General features: G+C 36.0%; 1 protein-coding gene across 10 annotated transcripts in view; it reads right to left on the reverse strand.

The window, feature by feature from the left end:
- Nucleotides 1-19,194, reverse strand: part of tns1b (tensin 1b) — a 235,509-nt gene that overhangs the window by 66,336 nt on the left and 149,979 nt on the right. For all 10 annotated transcript variants that reach the window (XM_059562497.1, XM_059562504.1, XM_059562500.1 and 7 more), the window contains one exon: nt 2,509-2,550. In XM_059562497.1, coding sequence (XP_059418480.1) covers nt 2,509-2,550 — 42 coding nt within the window. The remainder of the gene's footprint in view (nt 1-2,508; nt 2,551-19,194) is intronic.

Below are 19,194 nucleotides of genomic sequence, written 5' to 3' on the forward strand. Positions count from 1 at the left end.
AATTTTATTTGGATCAAGGCATAGTCATCCACAGCTGCGTCTGGCATGAGGGGGAATGAGGAACAGGGTGGATGGAGGGGCTACTGAGAGGGTGGCGACAACACAAGTGAACACACATGCTTGAGCTACGACATCTCTTCCTCTGCTAATCAGTTAAAGGAATAGTTCACCCAAAAATGAACATTCTGTTATCATTTATTCACCCTTGTGTTGTTGCAAACATACTATGGAAGGCAATGGCTACCGGCAGCTGTTTGATGACCAACATTCTTTGAAATATCTTCTTTTATGTTGAGCGAAAGAAAAACAAAACTCATACAGGTTTGGAACAACTTGAGGGTGAGTGAGTAACAGTGTTGGGAGTAACGGCGTTTAAGTATAACGGCGTTACTAACGGAGTTTAATTTTCAGTAACGAGTAATCTAATTAATTACTTTTCCCATCAATGCAACGCCGTTATCTTTACTGAGAATGTAAAGTGTCGCGTTACTACAATTTGGTTGAATAAAGCGCAAGGTGTCATGCTTTGGCTAGTGGCTACACATCAGCAGCCTGACACCGTTGCAAATCCGATGATGATTGGCTGGGTGGGCGGTCCCCTGCTCACGCTGTCTCACTGCATGCTCTATCAACCACTAAACACAAGACGGCATCAGCGATAATGGCGTTCTCGAACTGGAAGTACCGGAAATTAAAGGTAAGAAAGTTTCTGTAACATGCACGCTATGCCCAGGAAAAAAGACTTTATCCACGTCTGCCTCAAGCAACTCAAATCTTATGAACCAACTCACATCAACACATGCTAACATGTTACTGTACTGAATATTTAATGCTGTGTTCAAACCAGACGTGACTTGCATGAATAACTCGCGCTTAGTTGGATGCTTGAACATTTTGAGTTCATACGCTTCATTCGCGCGTGAAATTAAATTCACAACAGATGCGAATTCGGGTCATGGGGGGGCTTCTGCCAGTTGAGTTCACGCAATATTTTCAACCACCATTTTTATTCAGATAATTTTCTAAATATTACTGTTATCGTGTCATGAAATGTAGTACAAGTATTTCATGCGAGAATGTAGTTGTTTTAAACTCAAATATGCGGTTTATTTAAAAATGTGTTAAATTTGTGTTAAGTTTAAATTTGTTTGTCTTAATTTTGTACTTGAATTTTATTTTCAATATTTATTTTTTAGATGTTTTTATTTCTATGCATATCATATGGCAGGCTGCAATCTATTGAGTTCAAATACATACAACCTTTTCTAAAATACTTATAGTGTTTTTATTCTTCAATCAGTTAATATTAACATCTTATATATTAAAGATGTTATAGGACATAATAGCATTAAAGAACACACAAAAATAACATCACAGTTACTTTGCTGAGTAACTAATTACTTTTACAATGTGGTAACTGAGTTACTAACTCAATTACATTTTGGGAGAAGTAATTTGTAACTTTAATTACTTTTTTCAATTAAGATGACCAACACTGGTGAGTAATGACTGAATTTTGTTTTTAAGCGTACTGTCCCTTTAAAGCATGCACTGGGCGGTCATTCTAGCCCCATTAAGGCTGTGTTTAGCTATTCCAACCAATAATTTGAACTTCAGCACTCCGTGAGGTTTAGACTGGTGAAGTTTAGACTACAGAAGCTGCATAGCAGTCCGCTAAAGACCTAAATATTTACATCTTAAAGATGTTATTTCTGCAGCAATGTCAGTAATGACTTCATACTGTGATCACACTGACCTAACAAATGCCAACACTTCAAACATTTGACATTTGGCTGTTGTACTTATAAAGTTGGAAATGTAACATGACCCAACAAGCTTGTCAATGCTCGCTTTTAAGATGGTAACTGTAAGGAAAAGTTTGTGGGTGAAGCCTACTTTGAAGCAAATACAATTCTCAAAATTATATATATATATATATATATATATATATATATATATATATATATATATATATATATATATATATATATATATATTAAAAATAAGAGGTACATTTTTTTTATTAAAACTATATATAAGCTATATATAATAAATGTTTAGTAAATGTACAATAAATGTCTCTCTTTCTCTCTTTCTCTCTCTCTCTCTCTCTATGTGTGTGTGTATAATTAGTATTAAAATTATAAAATAAAAAGATTACAAAAAATACAAATGTTTTAAATTAAAACTAATATAATGTTAGTATTTTTGTTTTTGTATTACTACTTTATTATAGAATAAAATTAATAGTTTTTATTTTAAAAATAACATTATTTTAACAATTATGAAATAGAAATAAAATACTATTAAAAATAAAAAACATTTTAAAACTAAAAATAATATAACAAAATGTCCTTGTTTGTAATATAATGTAAACTATATATTTTAATAATATTAAACATGCATTTATTTAAAAAAATGCCACCACCAAAACTGATGTTAAGAAAACATGCATGCACTTAATCAATAAAGTCAATAAAGTTGTAAAAGATTGTTGGAGATACTCACTGTTGTCTCTATATGTTTCAGTGGGAGGTCATTGCTGGGGGCCTGCGATTAATGAAACATAAGAAAGAAAGCAGTTAATACACTGACAAGCACAAATGACTGAAAAGGCTTCAGGAAATCTGCTTTTCTGACACCCCTCCACATTATATGTCTGAAGGACACCTGAAAGTTTGTTTTCTAAATTAAAAACTCACTGAAGTGCTGTGAAAATTGACTCACTAATGTACTGATGCATCTTTTAAAATCCAAAAAGTGCATTAAAAATGACTATAATAGTAATCGTTTTGCATAAAAGTTATATAAATGCAAATAAATTAATCATAACTCAACGAGCAATCAAAAGTAAACAGAGTATGCCAACACCAAGGTCATGGGATCAATTCCCAGAAAGTGCATGAACTGATATATGGATACATTCATCTGCCAAATGCATAAATGTAAATGCAATGTGTACACTATTGGTTACGTAATTATTTCAAACACTGATCAAACAGCACCAAAGTGTGAAAGAGAAGACATGGGCTGGGTCCAGTGTGTAGGTGCATCACTAAACAGCATAGGTAAATATTTAGACAAGAGCGCACAGCTCCAGCAATACTGTGATTCTGCCTGGTGGCCGAGAAGCACCATATACAGAAGTTTAGACCAGGATCCGTAGCAGCGTTTATTCTGCCGTCAACTCAGAGCTAGAGAAAGGCATTTATTTATGAAGCTTCTGGGCCCCAGGAATCCATGATGTCATTGGCCAGCTGAAGTCTGGCTAGCCTCAGAATACCTATGTAAGTCTGAGATGGCACAAGAACACAAGAAATCACCATGAGGACACAGAAAGACATGGCAAGACGGAGATCACTATGCCTCGCTTTACTTTTCCAGTATCAGGCAACTCTGCGGTTCTTTAAACTACCACTGAACTCAATGGCAAGGTTGAAGAAATCAGGAGATATGATGCATATAAAAGATGTGAACAGCATCCAGGGAATCATTCGAAAACTATATATGTACATAACGGTAGATTTATATATAAAGTACAACCCGAATTCCGGAAAAGTTGGGACGTTTTTTACATTTTAATAAAATGAAAACTAAAAGACTTTCAAATCACATGAGCCAATATTTTATTCACAATAGAACATAGATAACGTAGCAAATGTTTAAACTGAGAAAGTTTACAATTTTATGCACAAAATGAGCTCATTTCAATTTTGATTTCTGCTACAGGTCTCAAAATAGTTGGGACGGGGCATGTTTACCATGGTGTAGCATCTCCTTTTCTTTTCAAAACAGTTTGAAGACGTCTGGGCATTGAGGCTATGAGTTGCTGGAGTTTTGCTGTTGGAATTTGGTCCCATTCTTGCCTTATATAGATTTCCAGCTGCTGAAGAGTTCGTGGTCGTCTTTGACGTATTTTTCGTTTAATGATGCGCCAAATGTTCTCTATAGGTGAAAGATCTGGACTGCAGGCAGGCCAGGTTAGCACCCGTACTCTTCTACGACGAAGCCATGCTGTTGTTATAGCTGCAGTATGTGGTTTTGCATTGTCCTGCTGAAATAAACAAGGCCTTCCCTGAAATAGACGTTGTTTGGAGGGAAGCATATGTTGCTCTAAAACCTTTATATATCTTTCAGCATTCACAGAGCCTTCCAAAACATGCAAGCTGCCCATACCGTATGCACTTATGCACCCCCATACCATCAGAGATGCTGGCTTTTGAACTGAACGCTGATAACATGCTGGAAGGTCTCCCTCCTCTTTAGCCCGGAGGACACGGCGTCCGTGATTTCCAACAAGAATGTCAAATTTGGACTCGTCTGACCATAAAACACTATTCCACTTTGAAATAGTCCATTTTAAATGAGCCTTGGCCCACAGGACACGACGGCTCTTCTGGACCATGTTCACATATGGCTTCCTTTTTGCATGATAGAGCTTTAGTTGGCATCTTCTGATGGCACGGTGGATTGTGTTTACCGACAGTGGTTTCTAAAAGTATTCCTGGGCCCATTTAGTAATGTCATTGACACAATCATGCCGATGAGTGAAGCAGTGTCGTCTGAGAGCCCGAAGACTACGGGCATCCAATAAAGGTCTCCGGCCTTGTCCCTTACGCACAGAGATTTCTCCAGTTTCTCTGAATCTTTTGATGATGTTATGCACTGTAGATGATGAGATTTGCAAAGCCTTTGCAATTTGACGTTGAGGAACATTGTTTTTAAAGTTTTTCACAGATTGGAGAGCCTCTGCCCATCTTTACTTTGGAGAGAGTCTGCTTCTCTAAGACAAAGCTTTTATAGCTAATCATGTTACAGACCTGATATCAATTAACTTAATTAATCACTAGATGTTCTCCCAGCTGAATCTTTTCAAAACTGCTTGCTTTTTTAGCCATTTGTTGCCCCCGTGCCAACCTTTTTGAGACCTGTAGCAGGCATTAAATTTTAAATGAGCTAATTAAGTGGATAAAAGTGTAAAATTTCTCAGTTTAAACATTTGCTATGTTATCTATGTTCTATTGTGAATAACATATTGGCTCATGTGATTTGAAAGTCTTTTAGTTTTCATTTTATTAAAATTTAAAAAACGTCCCAACTTTTCCGGAATTCGGGTTGTAAGTATATATTTATACTAAGCTAATATAATACATTTATGTAAATGTACTCCAATTTAAACAAACACGTAGGCTATATATATATATGTGTGTGTGTGTGTGTGTGTGTGTGTGTGTATAATATACACATATATATCATACAGTGTATAAGTTAAATACATAAAAAAATTAAGCTTTAAATCACAGGAATAAATTACATTTTAAAATAGAAAACTATAATATTAAATATATGACATTGCAATATATGAAATCGTAATATTACTTTAAAATGTTACATTTTATATCAAATAAATATAGCCTTGGTTAGCATATACAGTAAGACTTCTTTCAAACCTTGAAGACTCTTAATTGTTCCAAGCTACACTACATCCTTAGCCAGTTGTTGCCATAAATGCGATGTTTTGGGCAACCAAAAATATGTATCAGATATCATTTGTGCCAACTGCAGTTAGAATTTTAAATGCTGAGACATGAATATTGATATTTATGTAGACATGTATATGTGGAAATGTATATATGCATGTGCATGTTAAAGTGAAATGTTGAGCCTATTGTATTGTAATTTATTTGATATTTTATTTGACTTTTATTCGGGTTGTTGTGTAAAGTGTTTGTTTTTTATATTGTACCAGGCTTGTTTTAATGTGTTGTGAAGCCAAGACACATTTCCAATTGTGTACAATAAAGAAAAGAAATAAAGAAACTTTGGACTAGCAGTGCATATAAAAGCATTATTTATTTGAGGTAAAAAAAAAAAAAAAAAAAAAATTCTTTGTTTTTTTGATATAGTGCATATAAAAAGTTGTAACTGGAATCCTGGGAATTGTTCAAAACCCAAAGGAGATTCAAAACAGCCTCCGCTGAAAGGCGAAACCTCAGGATTTTGAGGTCTGAGTGGTCAATGATGTAATGTGAATCACCAAATCTCGGTGTTCCGCAAGAGACCCTACATGTCTGTCTCAATTCCTGAGAAAAAAAGAATCCTCCCAAAGTCTGTCTTCCAAGACTAATAAAGCTAGAGGGAAATTATACCCCAGCTGTAGAGTTTGCACTACTGCAGCCCCCAAAACAGCCTCCCAGAGCTGAGGCTCGACCGCTAACTAGAGCGCATCCGCTCCGCCGACACCAAGTGAGAACGCTTGGCAACATCAACTTTCTGCGTACTTCTGAGAGCTTTGTTCTGTCCATTTAGCATGACCACCACCAAACCCATTAGGGTTCTCATCGGTCACACACAGAAGTCAGTCCATTAGATGCAATACAACCACTGGCGGAACAACACAGAGCAGAAAGAATCATCATCTAGGTCAGCTATCTCGGTTATCTGTCTCCTTTGCCTAGAAGTCCCATACAACAGTCTTTACAACCACATCTGAGGGAAAGCAGAGATTTCAGAAGAAGTTTATGACACACAATCCAAGCCAACATGCAGATTCACAGGTAAAACAATTTCATGGATAACCTCTCCTTAACAGCAACAACAACATCTAGTTTTAGCCACGTCTGGGAGCATACTGGGATTTGAATGTAAAGATCGGATCAGCTGAGAACCGTGTGCAGATCAGTCTTTTGCTTCTTCACTGCTACAAATGTTATACCTTAACACATTTTGCAAAATCTGACACACTCTCTCCCATCGCTTCAGCGGCACTCCGCTTCTCCTCCACAGCTTTCTCTATCTTTTTGTGTTTACTTCCATCTTTCTTTCATCTTAGACTCTTTTTTTCTCAGGAAGTAGATGTGAAACAGAAAAGATCTGAGACTAATATCATGTGAAGGTACGTTCTAGAGAACTTTGCATTGAATCAAAGACACCAGTATTTCTCCCGCCCTTTTTACGAAAGACTACGAAACTACTTTCAGACTTGACTTTTCAGATCTATTCTTATTCAGCAGTGTTATCATTAAGAAAAACCTAAATTAAAACATTGTTAAATAAAAAAAACAGACATAAGAAATAATAAAATAAAAGATATAAAATATGTAAAAATGAAATAATAAAACTAAATAAAAACTAACGTAATTGAAATTAAAAAAAGCCACATTAATATTAATTTTAAGTGGTAATCGTAAACAACTCCCAATGCAATCACTCACCAGTAAACATCAATAAACTACACCCTTTAGTGCAGTGGATCTCAATTCCAGTCCTCGCGGCCCACTGCTCTGCACATTTTGAACGTTTCTCTTAGTGCTTCAGACATTTGTTCTATTTGAACTTAAGTGCCCTGCGAAGTGGACATCACAGGATATTCCGCCATGATTCCAGTTCGAAGCGAACGTATTTGTTCCAATCAAAGTGCATTGAAGTATGCGAGACTTGAATTTAAATTCATTCATTTCATATTTTATTTCATTCTTTAAAAAAAAAGAAATGAAAAGGAGCAGAAAGAAGATAAACTTATAATATCCGCCCCTTATCAACAGAAGTTAAATTACAATTCCAAAGAGGTGCGCTTACAACACTAAATAGAAGCATAATATTTCTTTATTAGTAATGCTTTTACACTCTTCTTAAAAACAAAAAACGATGTTGAAGTTTTAATTTCGCTATTTAGATTGTTCCACAGACTGACACCTTGTATTGAGGTACACATCTTTCCTTTAATTTTGTTCTAAACTCAGGTTTCTGAAAGACTTCAGTTCCTCTTAAATTGAATCTACTAACTCTCTTGATGAATCTATTTTGCAATTTATCAGGTAATGTTTTCAAATGAGCTTTATACATTATTTTTAGAAGGCTATATTCGAATAAGTCATTGAATTTTAAGATTTTTAACTGTATAAATATTAAATTTGTGTGGGCCCTATATTCACTTCCATTTACAACGCGAATAGCACGTTTTTGTAATTTAAAAACTAGTTCTATATAAGTCTTGTTTGCACTTCCCCATGCTTCAATGCAATAGGTCAGATGTGGAACAATCAATGAATTATATAACAAAATTAAGGCACATTTATTAACAGATACTTTTACCTTATGTAACACTGCTATAATTTGGGATACCCTAGATTTAACATGGTCGATATGGAATTTCCATGTCAACTGTTCATCGATCACAACACCTAAAAACTTAAATTCATGAGTCCTTTCAATCTGTACTCCTTGTACTGACAATGCTGCATCAAAATCCTTATTTATACAACTAAAAATCATAAATGTTGTCTTAATAATATTTAAAGACAATCTATTGGCGTTAAACCATCTCATAATTTTCCCAAACTCATACTCTACAACTTGTAATACGTTATTTATATTTTTGCCAGCATAAAATAAAGTAGTATCATCCGCAAACAAAATACATTTTAGTAACTTAGAAACATTTGCTATATCATTCACATAAAGAAGAAAAAGTACTGGACCTAGTACCGATCCCTGGGGAACACCACAAGTTATTGGACAATTTTTTGATTTTGTGTTATTGATTTCAACAAACTGCTCTCTTTCTTTCAAATAGCTTTTGACCCACTGATGAGCTATGCCTCTTATACCATATTTATATAATTTACTCAATAATATTTTATGGTCTAAGGTATCGAACGGTTTTTGCAAGTCCACGAAGACACTTACAGTAACATGTTTCTTATCCATAGCATTGGTTATTTCTTCTACCAGTTCCAAAATCGCTGTTGCAGTTGAATGATTTGAACGAAATCCATATTGACTATTATTTAACAATTAATTTTTATCCAAAAAATGTTTTAATCTAAATCTAATTTTTCTAAAATTTTAGATAACTGTGGTAACAGGGATATGGGTCTATAATCCGAAACATCATTTTTATTTCCTTTTTTGTAAAGTGGAACCACTTTGGCTATTTTCATACGTTCTGGAAATTTCCCTGTAGTGAATGACAAATTACAAATGTAAGTAAAAGGCTCAACAATAACGTCTAAATACAGGGAAATGATCACTCACATCTGTCATGAAAATACCATTTATAATTTCACCGTGTATATTTGTATATATATTATCAATAATCGTAGCACGATGAGTTGTGATTCTGGTTGGTTTAGTTATCATTGGGCATAAACCTGCAATTTCCATATAATTCTTGAAGTCGTTAGTTGCTATTTTGCTACCCAAATCTATATTGAAATCACCACATACGATTAATGATTTGTTCTTTACATCCTCAAACATTTCTATATTTTTTTCTGTAAACAAATCAGTAGCAGCCCCAGGTGGTCTATAAACCCAAGTGATTAACACATTTTTTCCTTTATCATTTATGATTTCTATCGTTAATGCTTCCATCATATCAGTCACAGCTATAGTTTTGTGCTCAACAACTTTACATTTAAGTTTAGCATCAACATAGAGGGCAACACCTCCTCCACCTTTCCCCATCCTGTTTACATAAAACATGTTGTAACCGTTGATCTGTACGCTGTCAACCATTTCCTTCAACCAGGTTTCTGTTACAGCAATCACTTTAAATGTCCGTTTTAAATCGCTAAGAAAGTTGTTAATCTTTGATAATTTACATTTCAAACTTTGGCTATTAAAGTGTATGATGGAAAATGCGTCATCAGAAAACCTTTGTGTAGTCCCATTAAACTCTTGTGTTGTAAAGTAGTGACATTCCCCAGGCACTAGTATATTATGTGCAAAGACAGTTTCCATATCAAATATTTTGTCACTGTTTATATCAACATTTGTGACCATGATCGAAAGTGTGAGTACTTGGATCGAATAGACATTCTAATAAAATCATACAGGCCCAGTCCAACAACAAGATAAATACATTGATCTGACCCCAATTCACATTCACAGGGTTTAACATCGGCATATCTTGAGGTGTATCGAAAATGCAAAAGGGAATATGTCTCATTATTTAAATTGTTCTAGATCTATTAAGTCTCTTAACATCACAACTTTAGCTTGTTCCGGATTTGACCCATTAAGTTGAATAAATACCTTACAATTTCTTGTCCATGTCGCCTTAATTTTTCCAATTTTCCACAGAGAGCGGGCTTCTCTTGCAATATTTGCCATTTTCTACGTTAAATGCTCATTCAAATACACCGCTGTTCCTCTCAACTTTTTTCCTTGGCTCAGCATTTCAGTTTTGTTTTTCCGATTTACGAAGCGCATGACAATAGCAGATCTCGTCTTGTCTTTGCGTGGTAGGGTATGGCACGAAGAAATGGTTTTCGGATCCACATGTATATCCTTCTCGGCCAAAAATTGAAGAACTTGCCCTTCCAGTGTTTGCAAATCAGCTTTCTCCGCATCCTCACTGACATTGCTACCACTTGCAACAGCTTTCGCATAAGACTGAGGTTTGATGGTCAGGCCAGTAATTATTACATCATCTGTTCGCATATGTTGTTCAATGTTATCGAGCCTTCTCTCGAGTTCATTGATTATTTTGTCTTTTGCGCTTATCATGTCTTTCAGTTGTTTCACCTCTTCTACAACTTGCGTTAGCTTTGTCAGCTGTTCGGTGACTTTGACAAGTTCCACAGACATATGACTGAGCGACTTGCGGATTTCTTCCATATCGCTTTCCATTTTAGGCACAGTTTTCTTAGGCGGTGCCATTTCCAGGATCTCCAAAACTTTTTTGAATTTCTTACTTCCAATTTAGCAAGACTAACCATTGTAAACTCTTAAGTTTGCAGAGCTCTCACAGAGCGCGACCATCTTGGAATGCGTCATGCAAATTGTATTGATTTACAGAGGTATATGATGTCAAAGTTGTCCGTGTGTAAAGACGCTGCGCAGCACAAAACGAATACAAACCTATTAAAGAAAACAAATGTAAACAACTGAAAATAGAATAATAGTAAAACTTAATATAAAAAAAAATTTGAAACTAGAATGACTGCGGCTTACTATAGTATTAACTGCAGAAATGGTTTCCCAGAATACTGGGTTTAGATTATTGCACCATAGTAACGATGGTGAGCAATATTTTGATTGAGCCACCCACCATATCTTGAGTCACCACAATCTTGGATAAAAGCTGCAATGTTTGTACATCAGCAGCAAAGATTTTTAATCGTCAGGCTACTATTGCCAAAGTAAAGTCAATGCTCTGGTCTTACATGCTCAGCAAGACTTCCTTCAGGCTTATGTGGTTTAGACTGTTTCTTAAAATGTAAACAAGAACTGATCTTTTTAATCTCCAGCAGTCACACTTGAGCTTACTGGACAATAATCTTGTACAGAGTGCTTCAGGTGAGGTCAGTTTTTACATTTACATTTAATCATTTAGCAGACGCTTTTATCCAAAGCGACTTACAAATGAGAACAATAGAAGCAGTCAGGTCAACAAGAGAACAACAACAGTATACAAGTGCCATGACAAGTCTCAGTTAGTCTAGTATAGAACGCACATTGTTTTTTTTTTGTTTTTGTTTTTGTTTTTTTTTGTTTTTTGTAATTAAAAGACAAGAAAAGGAAAAGTGCTAGTGTTAGTTGGTTAAGTGCAGGCAAAAAAGATGAGTCTTTAGCCGTTTCTTGAAAATGAGTAAAGACTCAGCTGTACGAATTGAGATTGGGAGGTCATTCCACCAGCTGGGCACAGTCCAGGAAAAGGTCCGTGAGAGTGATTTTGAACTTCTTTGGGATGGCACCACAAGGCGTCGTTCACTTGCAGAGCGCAAACTTCTGGAGGGCACATAAGATTTAACCAGTGAGTTTAGGTAAGTTGGTGCCGTGCCAGTGGTCGTCTTGTAGGCTAGCATCAGTACCTTGAATTTGATGCGAGCAGCTACTGGTAGCCAGTGTAACCTGATGAGGAGAGGAGTAACGTGAGCTTTTTTTGGCTCATTGAAGACAACCCTCGCTGCTGCATTCTGGATCAATTGCAGAGGCTTGACAGTACATGCAGGAAGGCCCGCCAGGAGAGCATCACAATAGTCCAGTCTGGAGAGAACAAGAGCTTGGACAAGAAGTTGGGTTGCTTGCTCTGACAGGAAGGGTCTAATCTTCCTAATGTTGTATAAGGCAAACCTGCAGGACCGGGTCGTTGTAGCAATGTGGTCTGTGAAGCTTAACTGATGATCCATCATAACTCCTAGGTTTCTAGCTGTCCTCGAAGGAGTAATGGTTGATGAGCCCAGCTGTATAGAGAAGTTGTGATGAAGCAATGGGTTAGCTGGGACCACCAGGAGTTCTGTCTTCGTAAGGTTAAGCTGAAGGTGATGGTCATTCATCCAGCTAGAAATGTCACTCAGACAGGCTGAAATGCGAGCAGCTACCATCGTTTCGAGCAGTTTCATCCTGTTGTTTCACAATAAATGTCTGGGTGGCTCTCACAGAATTGTAATTCAATAAGTTTAACTTCCTGTGGGTGTAGCCCATTCTAATTCCAACTCATTTATTATAATGAAATCAATTCTTAATCGATGCTATGTAACAATGTTTGAATACTTAAGGTTTTTTTTTTTCCAGCCTTAAATAGCATTAGGTAGAAGCCACAGAATAGAGAGGCGTGTTTTAGTGAGCAGGACTAATAAGGGCCGCCTGACAGGATTGCAGGAGTAGATCTGTGCACTGACCAGTGCTCAAATTGATCAAAGAGAAAGAGAAACTCATGTGTGACTGACTTGATTTGGTCCAGACTGACACGGCTCATCAAATGATCGTACCACTTGCCTGAACCCATTCACAGAACGCAAATTATAGCCCACTTAACTAAATACTGCAGGAAGAAAAAACGCAGGGAGTTTCCTAGCAGGAAGGCCCAAATTGAGTGAGCCTTCTTTTAAAATGGCATGTAGCTAAAATAAATCGGTACTTCTGTGAAACCATGAATGCACTATTATCATTATAATTAATATTTCTATCCTAAATCTAGATCCACACAGGCTGGTCAACATTTCCAAAGCGAGTGTCATCAGCTACACTGATTCTATATCATCAGAAGAGATTGTGAGTTCACTTTTTAAATTGCAGTAATGCTGTGCTGCATCTAGCTGGGAAAGGCTGAATTTTCAAATGAGAAGAGAGTAAAAGATGTACTTTCAGTTTGGAAACATGGAAACCCTCAATTCAAACGCTGACGCACACAAAGATGATGGCACTTAGAGATATTTACACAGTATTAAAAAGCCACTTTTAATTTTAGCAAATTCAGTTTTTGCATCATCATGAAACCTGTTTAGCACATTTACAGAGATTTACAGAGCTGTTTATAAATATACAACTACAGAACAAATGCTAGCATTACATAGATTTACTATTTACACACAATTTAGTTTCTAGGCGACTTGTTATTTAACCATAAAAAACCTGCAAACTCTTTGGAAAATTAGGCTAGTAGCTGTGTTTTGAAACATGATAGCTGGTTTATTAGTCTAAGTCTAAGATGGTTTGCTTGACTTTCAGACATCTATTCTAATTTAGCAGTTTTATCATTAGCAAAAATTTAAATGCAAACTAAATTAAAACTGGGAAAAAATTAAATTGAGAGAAGCCCATTTCAGCCATGCAGAAAAAAAAAAAAAAAAGTAATCATTTTTTATCTCAGATTTCATACTTTTTTCGTAATTCTGACTTTTTCTCAGAATTTTGAGATTACACACAGGTAATTTTGTTTACTTTTCTGACTTATCAGAATTTCAAGTTAATATCTCACAGTTCTGCATTTATATTTCACAATTCTGTGTTTATATCTCACAACTGAGGAAAAAAGAAAAGTTGCATCAGCTTTGTTGAATAATTTTTTTTTTTTAATGATGGAACCAAGCTTTATTTTAGCTAAACTATACTAAATGAAACTTAAATTAAATTAGCCATGTCAAAAATAAAAATGGCCACAAAATAATTTTAATTTCAGATACAAAGTAGCAGGGCTGCACAATTAATCAAATTTATAATCGAATTCCAATTATGGATGCCACAATTACGAAATGGTTCAAAGTGACAATTAATTGTTCAACGTCCACTTATGTTATTCTGCACACTTGTGTTTTTTTCAAGTTGTTATCTTAAGGGTTTTTCTATTGCTTTTTAAAATATCATTGATATATTTACTTTTTATTTATCATTTAAAGAAGAAACCAATCTGATGTATAGTTGACATTTGAGGCTTAATACTATAGAAAAGCACTAAAGGTTTTTCAGTTAGTGTGTTTTCAGCTTGTTTATTTTCATGGAAAAATATGGCATGCAATTGATTCAAACAAATTGTGATAATTGTAATTAATAATCGCAATTACAATTTCAAGGGAATAATCAACAATAATCATTTTTGTCATAATCAAGCAGCCCTACATGTTATATTATAAAACTTTGCAACTTGACTGCATCAAACATGAAATGTTGCACACAATGCGCATTAACCTTGGCAGCCTTAAAATAATAATCCCAAAGATGGTTGCTAGATAGGTGACTACCTAACATGTTCCAAAAACCTTTTTGACTAACTTTGACCAGTATTTTGACCAAAATAACCTGGTATGACTAGCTGGAAGAGGATATGTTGCTGATTTAAGATGGTTTACCAGTTACAGTCCAACTAAAAACCATGCACTACTGTAAAAACTGGCTTTGGTTTTTCCGACAGGTTATACGTCTATACCTTTACAGTCAGAAGATATTGAAAGTGAAGACAGCAAAAGTGTTTGTTATTTACTGTATCCACAGTAATCAAATCTACAGATGTAGGGCAGGGATGGGGAATCACATCAGTTTGCCTGGAGCCCAGTGGAGTTGAGGGTGTGTCTACATTGATTCAGTGAGTCTGGATCCTTCCCTCAGCTGAGATACTGAAATAATCGCCCTGTTTTGTTGCAGTTACTCTTCATTTAGAACAAGGCTCCCTGTGTCCTTCTGTTTCATTTCGGCTCCATGCGGGTTAAGTTTTAGTTTTACATTTCACTCTGAGGAGCTCAGTTTGTGCCTTTATTTTCCCACTGGAATTCAGATGATCATTTGTCCTAAATCACTACTTTTCACCATAATTCGTATGCAACAGGTATAAAAGGGCATTTTTAAAAGCTTTCATGTGCATTTCTGTGGGCCAGATTTATATCCCAATGAAAATTACTAAAACCACACAGTTAAAAAAGGCATTTTGTCAAATGTACCATGTGTTTGTCCGACTAATGACGGGAAAAAATCTGTTCTATGTTCAGAGCGCTTAGACATTTAGTCACTGATTTTAGTTCAACTGCTTACAGAACAGCGACGATGTAGATCAGATCGGTCCTCAAACAGCATAGGGCTATGAAAACAAAAGGAAACCATAAAGAGGCGTTTAAAGGCCGATGTGAATGTACTGTACATACTCCATTTGGTCTGCTGCCTCCTATTGGTGGCTACAAGAACTGCATGTTCCTATCAACAGCACACTGAACTACTATACATATGCGTACTGTAACTTTAAGGTTCAAAACCAGCTCATCACACATGGAAGTCGCCTAGTGAGTATTCAGAAACTTAGAGGAATAGTTAACCAAAAATGTAAACTCTTTTTCATTATTAAGCCACATGTGATTCTAAACCTGTGTGATTTTTGTGGGAACACAAAATATGATGTTCAGAATGACATGAGGATGGGTAAATGATGACATTTTTAACCTGTGCTGTCTGTCTGTGTGTAGCACCTACAACTCTGTGGTTTCAACTTTAAAAGAACTAAAATGTAATAATTTTAGTTCCGACTGTTCCGATATGAATCTGCTGCAATGTGATGCAGCTTTACAAAAAAGGCTGTTCCCAACATGCAAAAAAACCCAAAAAGTCTTATAGACACAGCACTAAATAACGATAGTTTAGTACAACGGATCAGAGAAAGGATTAAAAATGATCAATTAAAATGATAAATGCTTGTTGTGCACAAAAATTTGGCAAACATAAAAAATATAGAAATCAAAAAAGTTTGTATTTTATTATTACTAATATTATGATTATTATTAAATTCTATTATAATTTATAATGATTTTGTATTAGAATTGTATGTAATTACAAATAATATTTAATACAATTAATAAAATATATTTAAAAAAAATAGTTTGGACACACCTTCTCATTCAAAGAGTTTTCTTTATTTTCATGACTATGAAAATTGTAGAGTCACACTGAAGGCATCAAAACTATGAATTAACACATGTGGAATTATATATGGAATTATATACATAACAAAAAAGTGTGAAACAACTGAAAATATGTCATATTGTAGGTTCTTCAAAGTAGCCACCTTTTGCTTTGATTACTGCTTTGCACACTCTTGGCATTCTCTTGATGAGCTTCAAGAGGTAGTCACCTGAAATGGTCTTCCAACAGTCTTGAAGGAGTTCCCCGAGAGATGCTTAGCACTTGTTGGCCCTTTTGCCTTCTGTCTGCGGTCCAGCTCACCCCTAAACCATCTCGATTGGGTTCAGGTCCGGTGACTGTGGAGGCCAGGTCATCTGGCGCAGCACCCCATCACTCTCCTTCTTGGTCAAATAGCCCTTGATGCCTTCAGTGTGACTCTACAATTGTCATAGTCATGAAAATAAAGAAAACTCTTTGAATGAGAAGGTGTGTCCAAACTTTTGGTCTGTACATATTTGGTCTATATATATATATATATATATATATATATATATATATATATATATATATATATATATATATATATATATGGTGGACTGCTCATTTTTCGGGGGTTTGAGCGTTTGCATAGGTCATCAAAAAACACTGATTCACTAGCAATCCCTCATCATATGGGATTATCTCATAACTCTTTGTTTTTGTTCATAACTGTGGAAAGGCAGCTGTTCGGCTTGCATATCTGAAGATATCTGTCGAAGCGCGGCACACGGAGCACCTAAAAAGGGCATGTTTCATTCCTGTCTCCAGCACCTCAGAGCCAACCTTTGATAAATAAAAAAGCTCTTCATATGAACATCGACAACTAGGGTGGAAAGTTGGCCAGCGTATCTGACTCAGGGGATGTGGCGGTCAACATGCACCTAACCTGACATCAGTGACAGCCCTTCTCTCATGTTTTTAATGGCCACCGGCAACTTTTCAGCACAATACAGTTGGGAAAATGTTAACATGTTAGACGTTGTGCATTTCAGTGGCACTCAGTGTTTACATTACTCTAATGGAGGGTCCGTGCCTGCCTTCCATCCCAGGAGAATTATATGGAAAGAATTCTGAAGATGGTATTCAGCTAAAGAATTCCGAGCTGTGAGAACCTGTAAACAGAAACGTCCCAAAGCAAACCTCTGACCCTGGATTAACACTCACAACAAGGGAAGGGTGTCATAAAGCCCCTCAAAACAGACTTCTACATTTTATATATTGCAAAATGCATCATATGCACTGAGAAAATGAGAGAGGATGTGAAGCAGAGAGCCTTAAGGGGCCTGGGCACAGAGTGTAAACACAGAAAGACCTGGAAAGGCCAGAGTAACACTGGTCTGCTTAATGTCATCCGAGGCCCGGCATGCGCTTCACCCTCTCATGGCCAATTATGGCCAATGTCACGTTGTAGTGAAACAGACACAGGCCAGATGGCTCTAGTGGATGGTAGACAGCTCTGAGAGAGAAAGTCTGAAGCCTGTCTTCAGAATATAAGCAGTGATATAGAGAGCATATTATTGAGATAATGTCCACGTAGTGTATGTGTCTGGCCGTCTACTCGTGTCATTTAAATAAGTACTACATAACAGATCGCCTTGGAAAGGGAACGTAAATGTAAAAACACACTAATGTGTATGGTCACATTTCACCCAAAACCTAAAGAAAAAAAATTACAATTAATATATTTTTGCACATTAACAGTCATTGTTGGGAAAGTTCACTTTCTACATGAACTAGTTCAAAGTTAAATTCACAAATTTTAAAATGAACTAGTTCAGTTCATAGTTCTTTTTTTCCATACGTTGCTGCGAGCAATTATTTTTCAAAATTATTGCCACAGCCCATATAGAATCACAGACAGCAATTATTTTATCAGTTTTAACGATGAAGCTATGCATAAGATTTCATCTTCATATCCAATTTTGAATGCATATCCAACCAGGGGCGCGTATAAACTCTGGCCACCCCTGCGGCCACCCCTAGGATTATTTACAGTGGGTCCTATTAATTTAAATGCAGAATGTAAATTCACAATAGTTTAAGAAGTCAAAAACAAAGTGCAGCACCTGCTGCAGCCACAGTTTTGCGTCTCTGAGCAACATTAAAGTGTTTCGTTCCTGAATGAATCAACCGTTTAAATGATTCGGTTCAATCGCAATGACTCACTTATTAACAGTGACTCGCTGCCACCTATTGGCGGTTTTAATTTGACATTTAATGGAACCTTTTCATTTTTTTAATAATTTCAAACATCAGTTTTCAATGTTTTATCTTTAAAATATCAAAACATTATTTATTCATTTGTAACTGCAGGTTAAAGTATTCCATGTTCCACGGAGCTGCATTAAACAGTGTGTAAAAACATCTAAATGGCACTTCAGATGCAGCTTCTGTTTTATCTACATTGCAAAGATCAATTTTGTTGATACTGATTGCATTTGCTTGGTAACAGCCCAAATGCAAGTATTTGACCTAAATTATGGTGCACACTTTTAGAAACAATGGTGTAAAGGTAAGAAAAAAAAAATCAGGTGTCAGCACAATTAAAAATAAGATATCAGCACAATAACACTCAGCAAAATAGTGTAATTATCGTTATCGATAAAATCCTAGAACTCACAGAGATATAACTTTTTGTCTTTATTGCAAACCCTTATTTTTTTTTCTTTATTATAATGTGCCACCCCCAAAATTTACTGTGGCCTCATTTGGCCACCCCTGTTAACATTTTCTGGGGGCGCCACTGTATCCAACCAGGGTTTACATTAGCATTGAGGGGACAGCATTTCCCCATTGTTGCTTTAATGCTTTGTCTCCCATTCTCACCGACCTTGTCATAAACATCATAAAATTCTTATAAATGATCATACGCCCTCTTGCTACATGCTGCGGTCATTTGCTGTTTTTTTTTTTTTGATGACGCGTCACGCATGCGGCGGACGGCTGGTGTTGCCAGATTGGGTGTTTTTACGCTACATATTAAGACCTGTTTAGGGTGTGTTTTAGCCGGATTTTCGCATGGAAGGCTCTATAGAAATCTGGCAC

Source organism: Carassius carassius, chromosome 11 (genome assembly GCF_963082965.1).
Source record: "Carassius carassius chromosome 11, fCarCar2.1, whole genome shotgun sequence".
Lineage (NCBI taxonomy): Eukaryota > Metazoa > Chordata > Actinopteri > Cypriniformes > Cyprinidae > Carassius > Carassius carassius.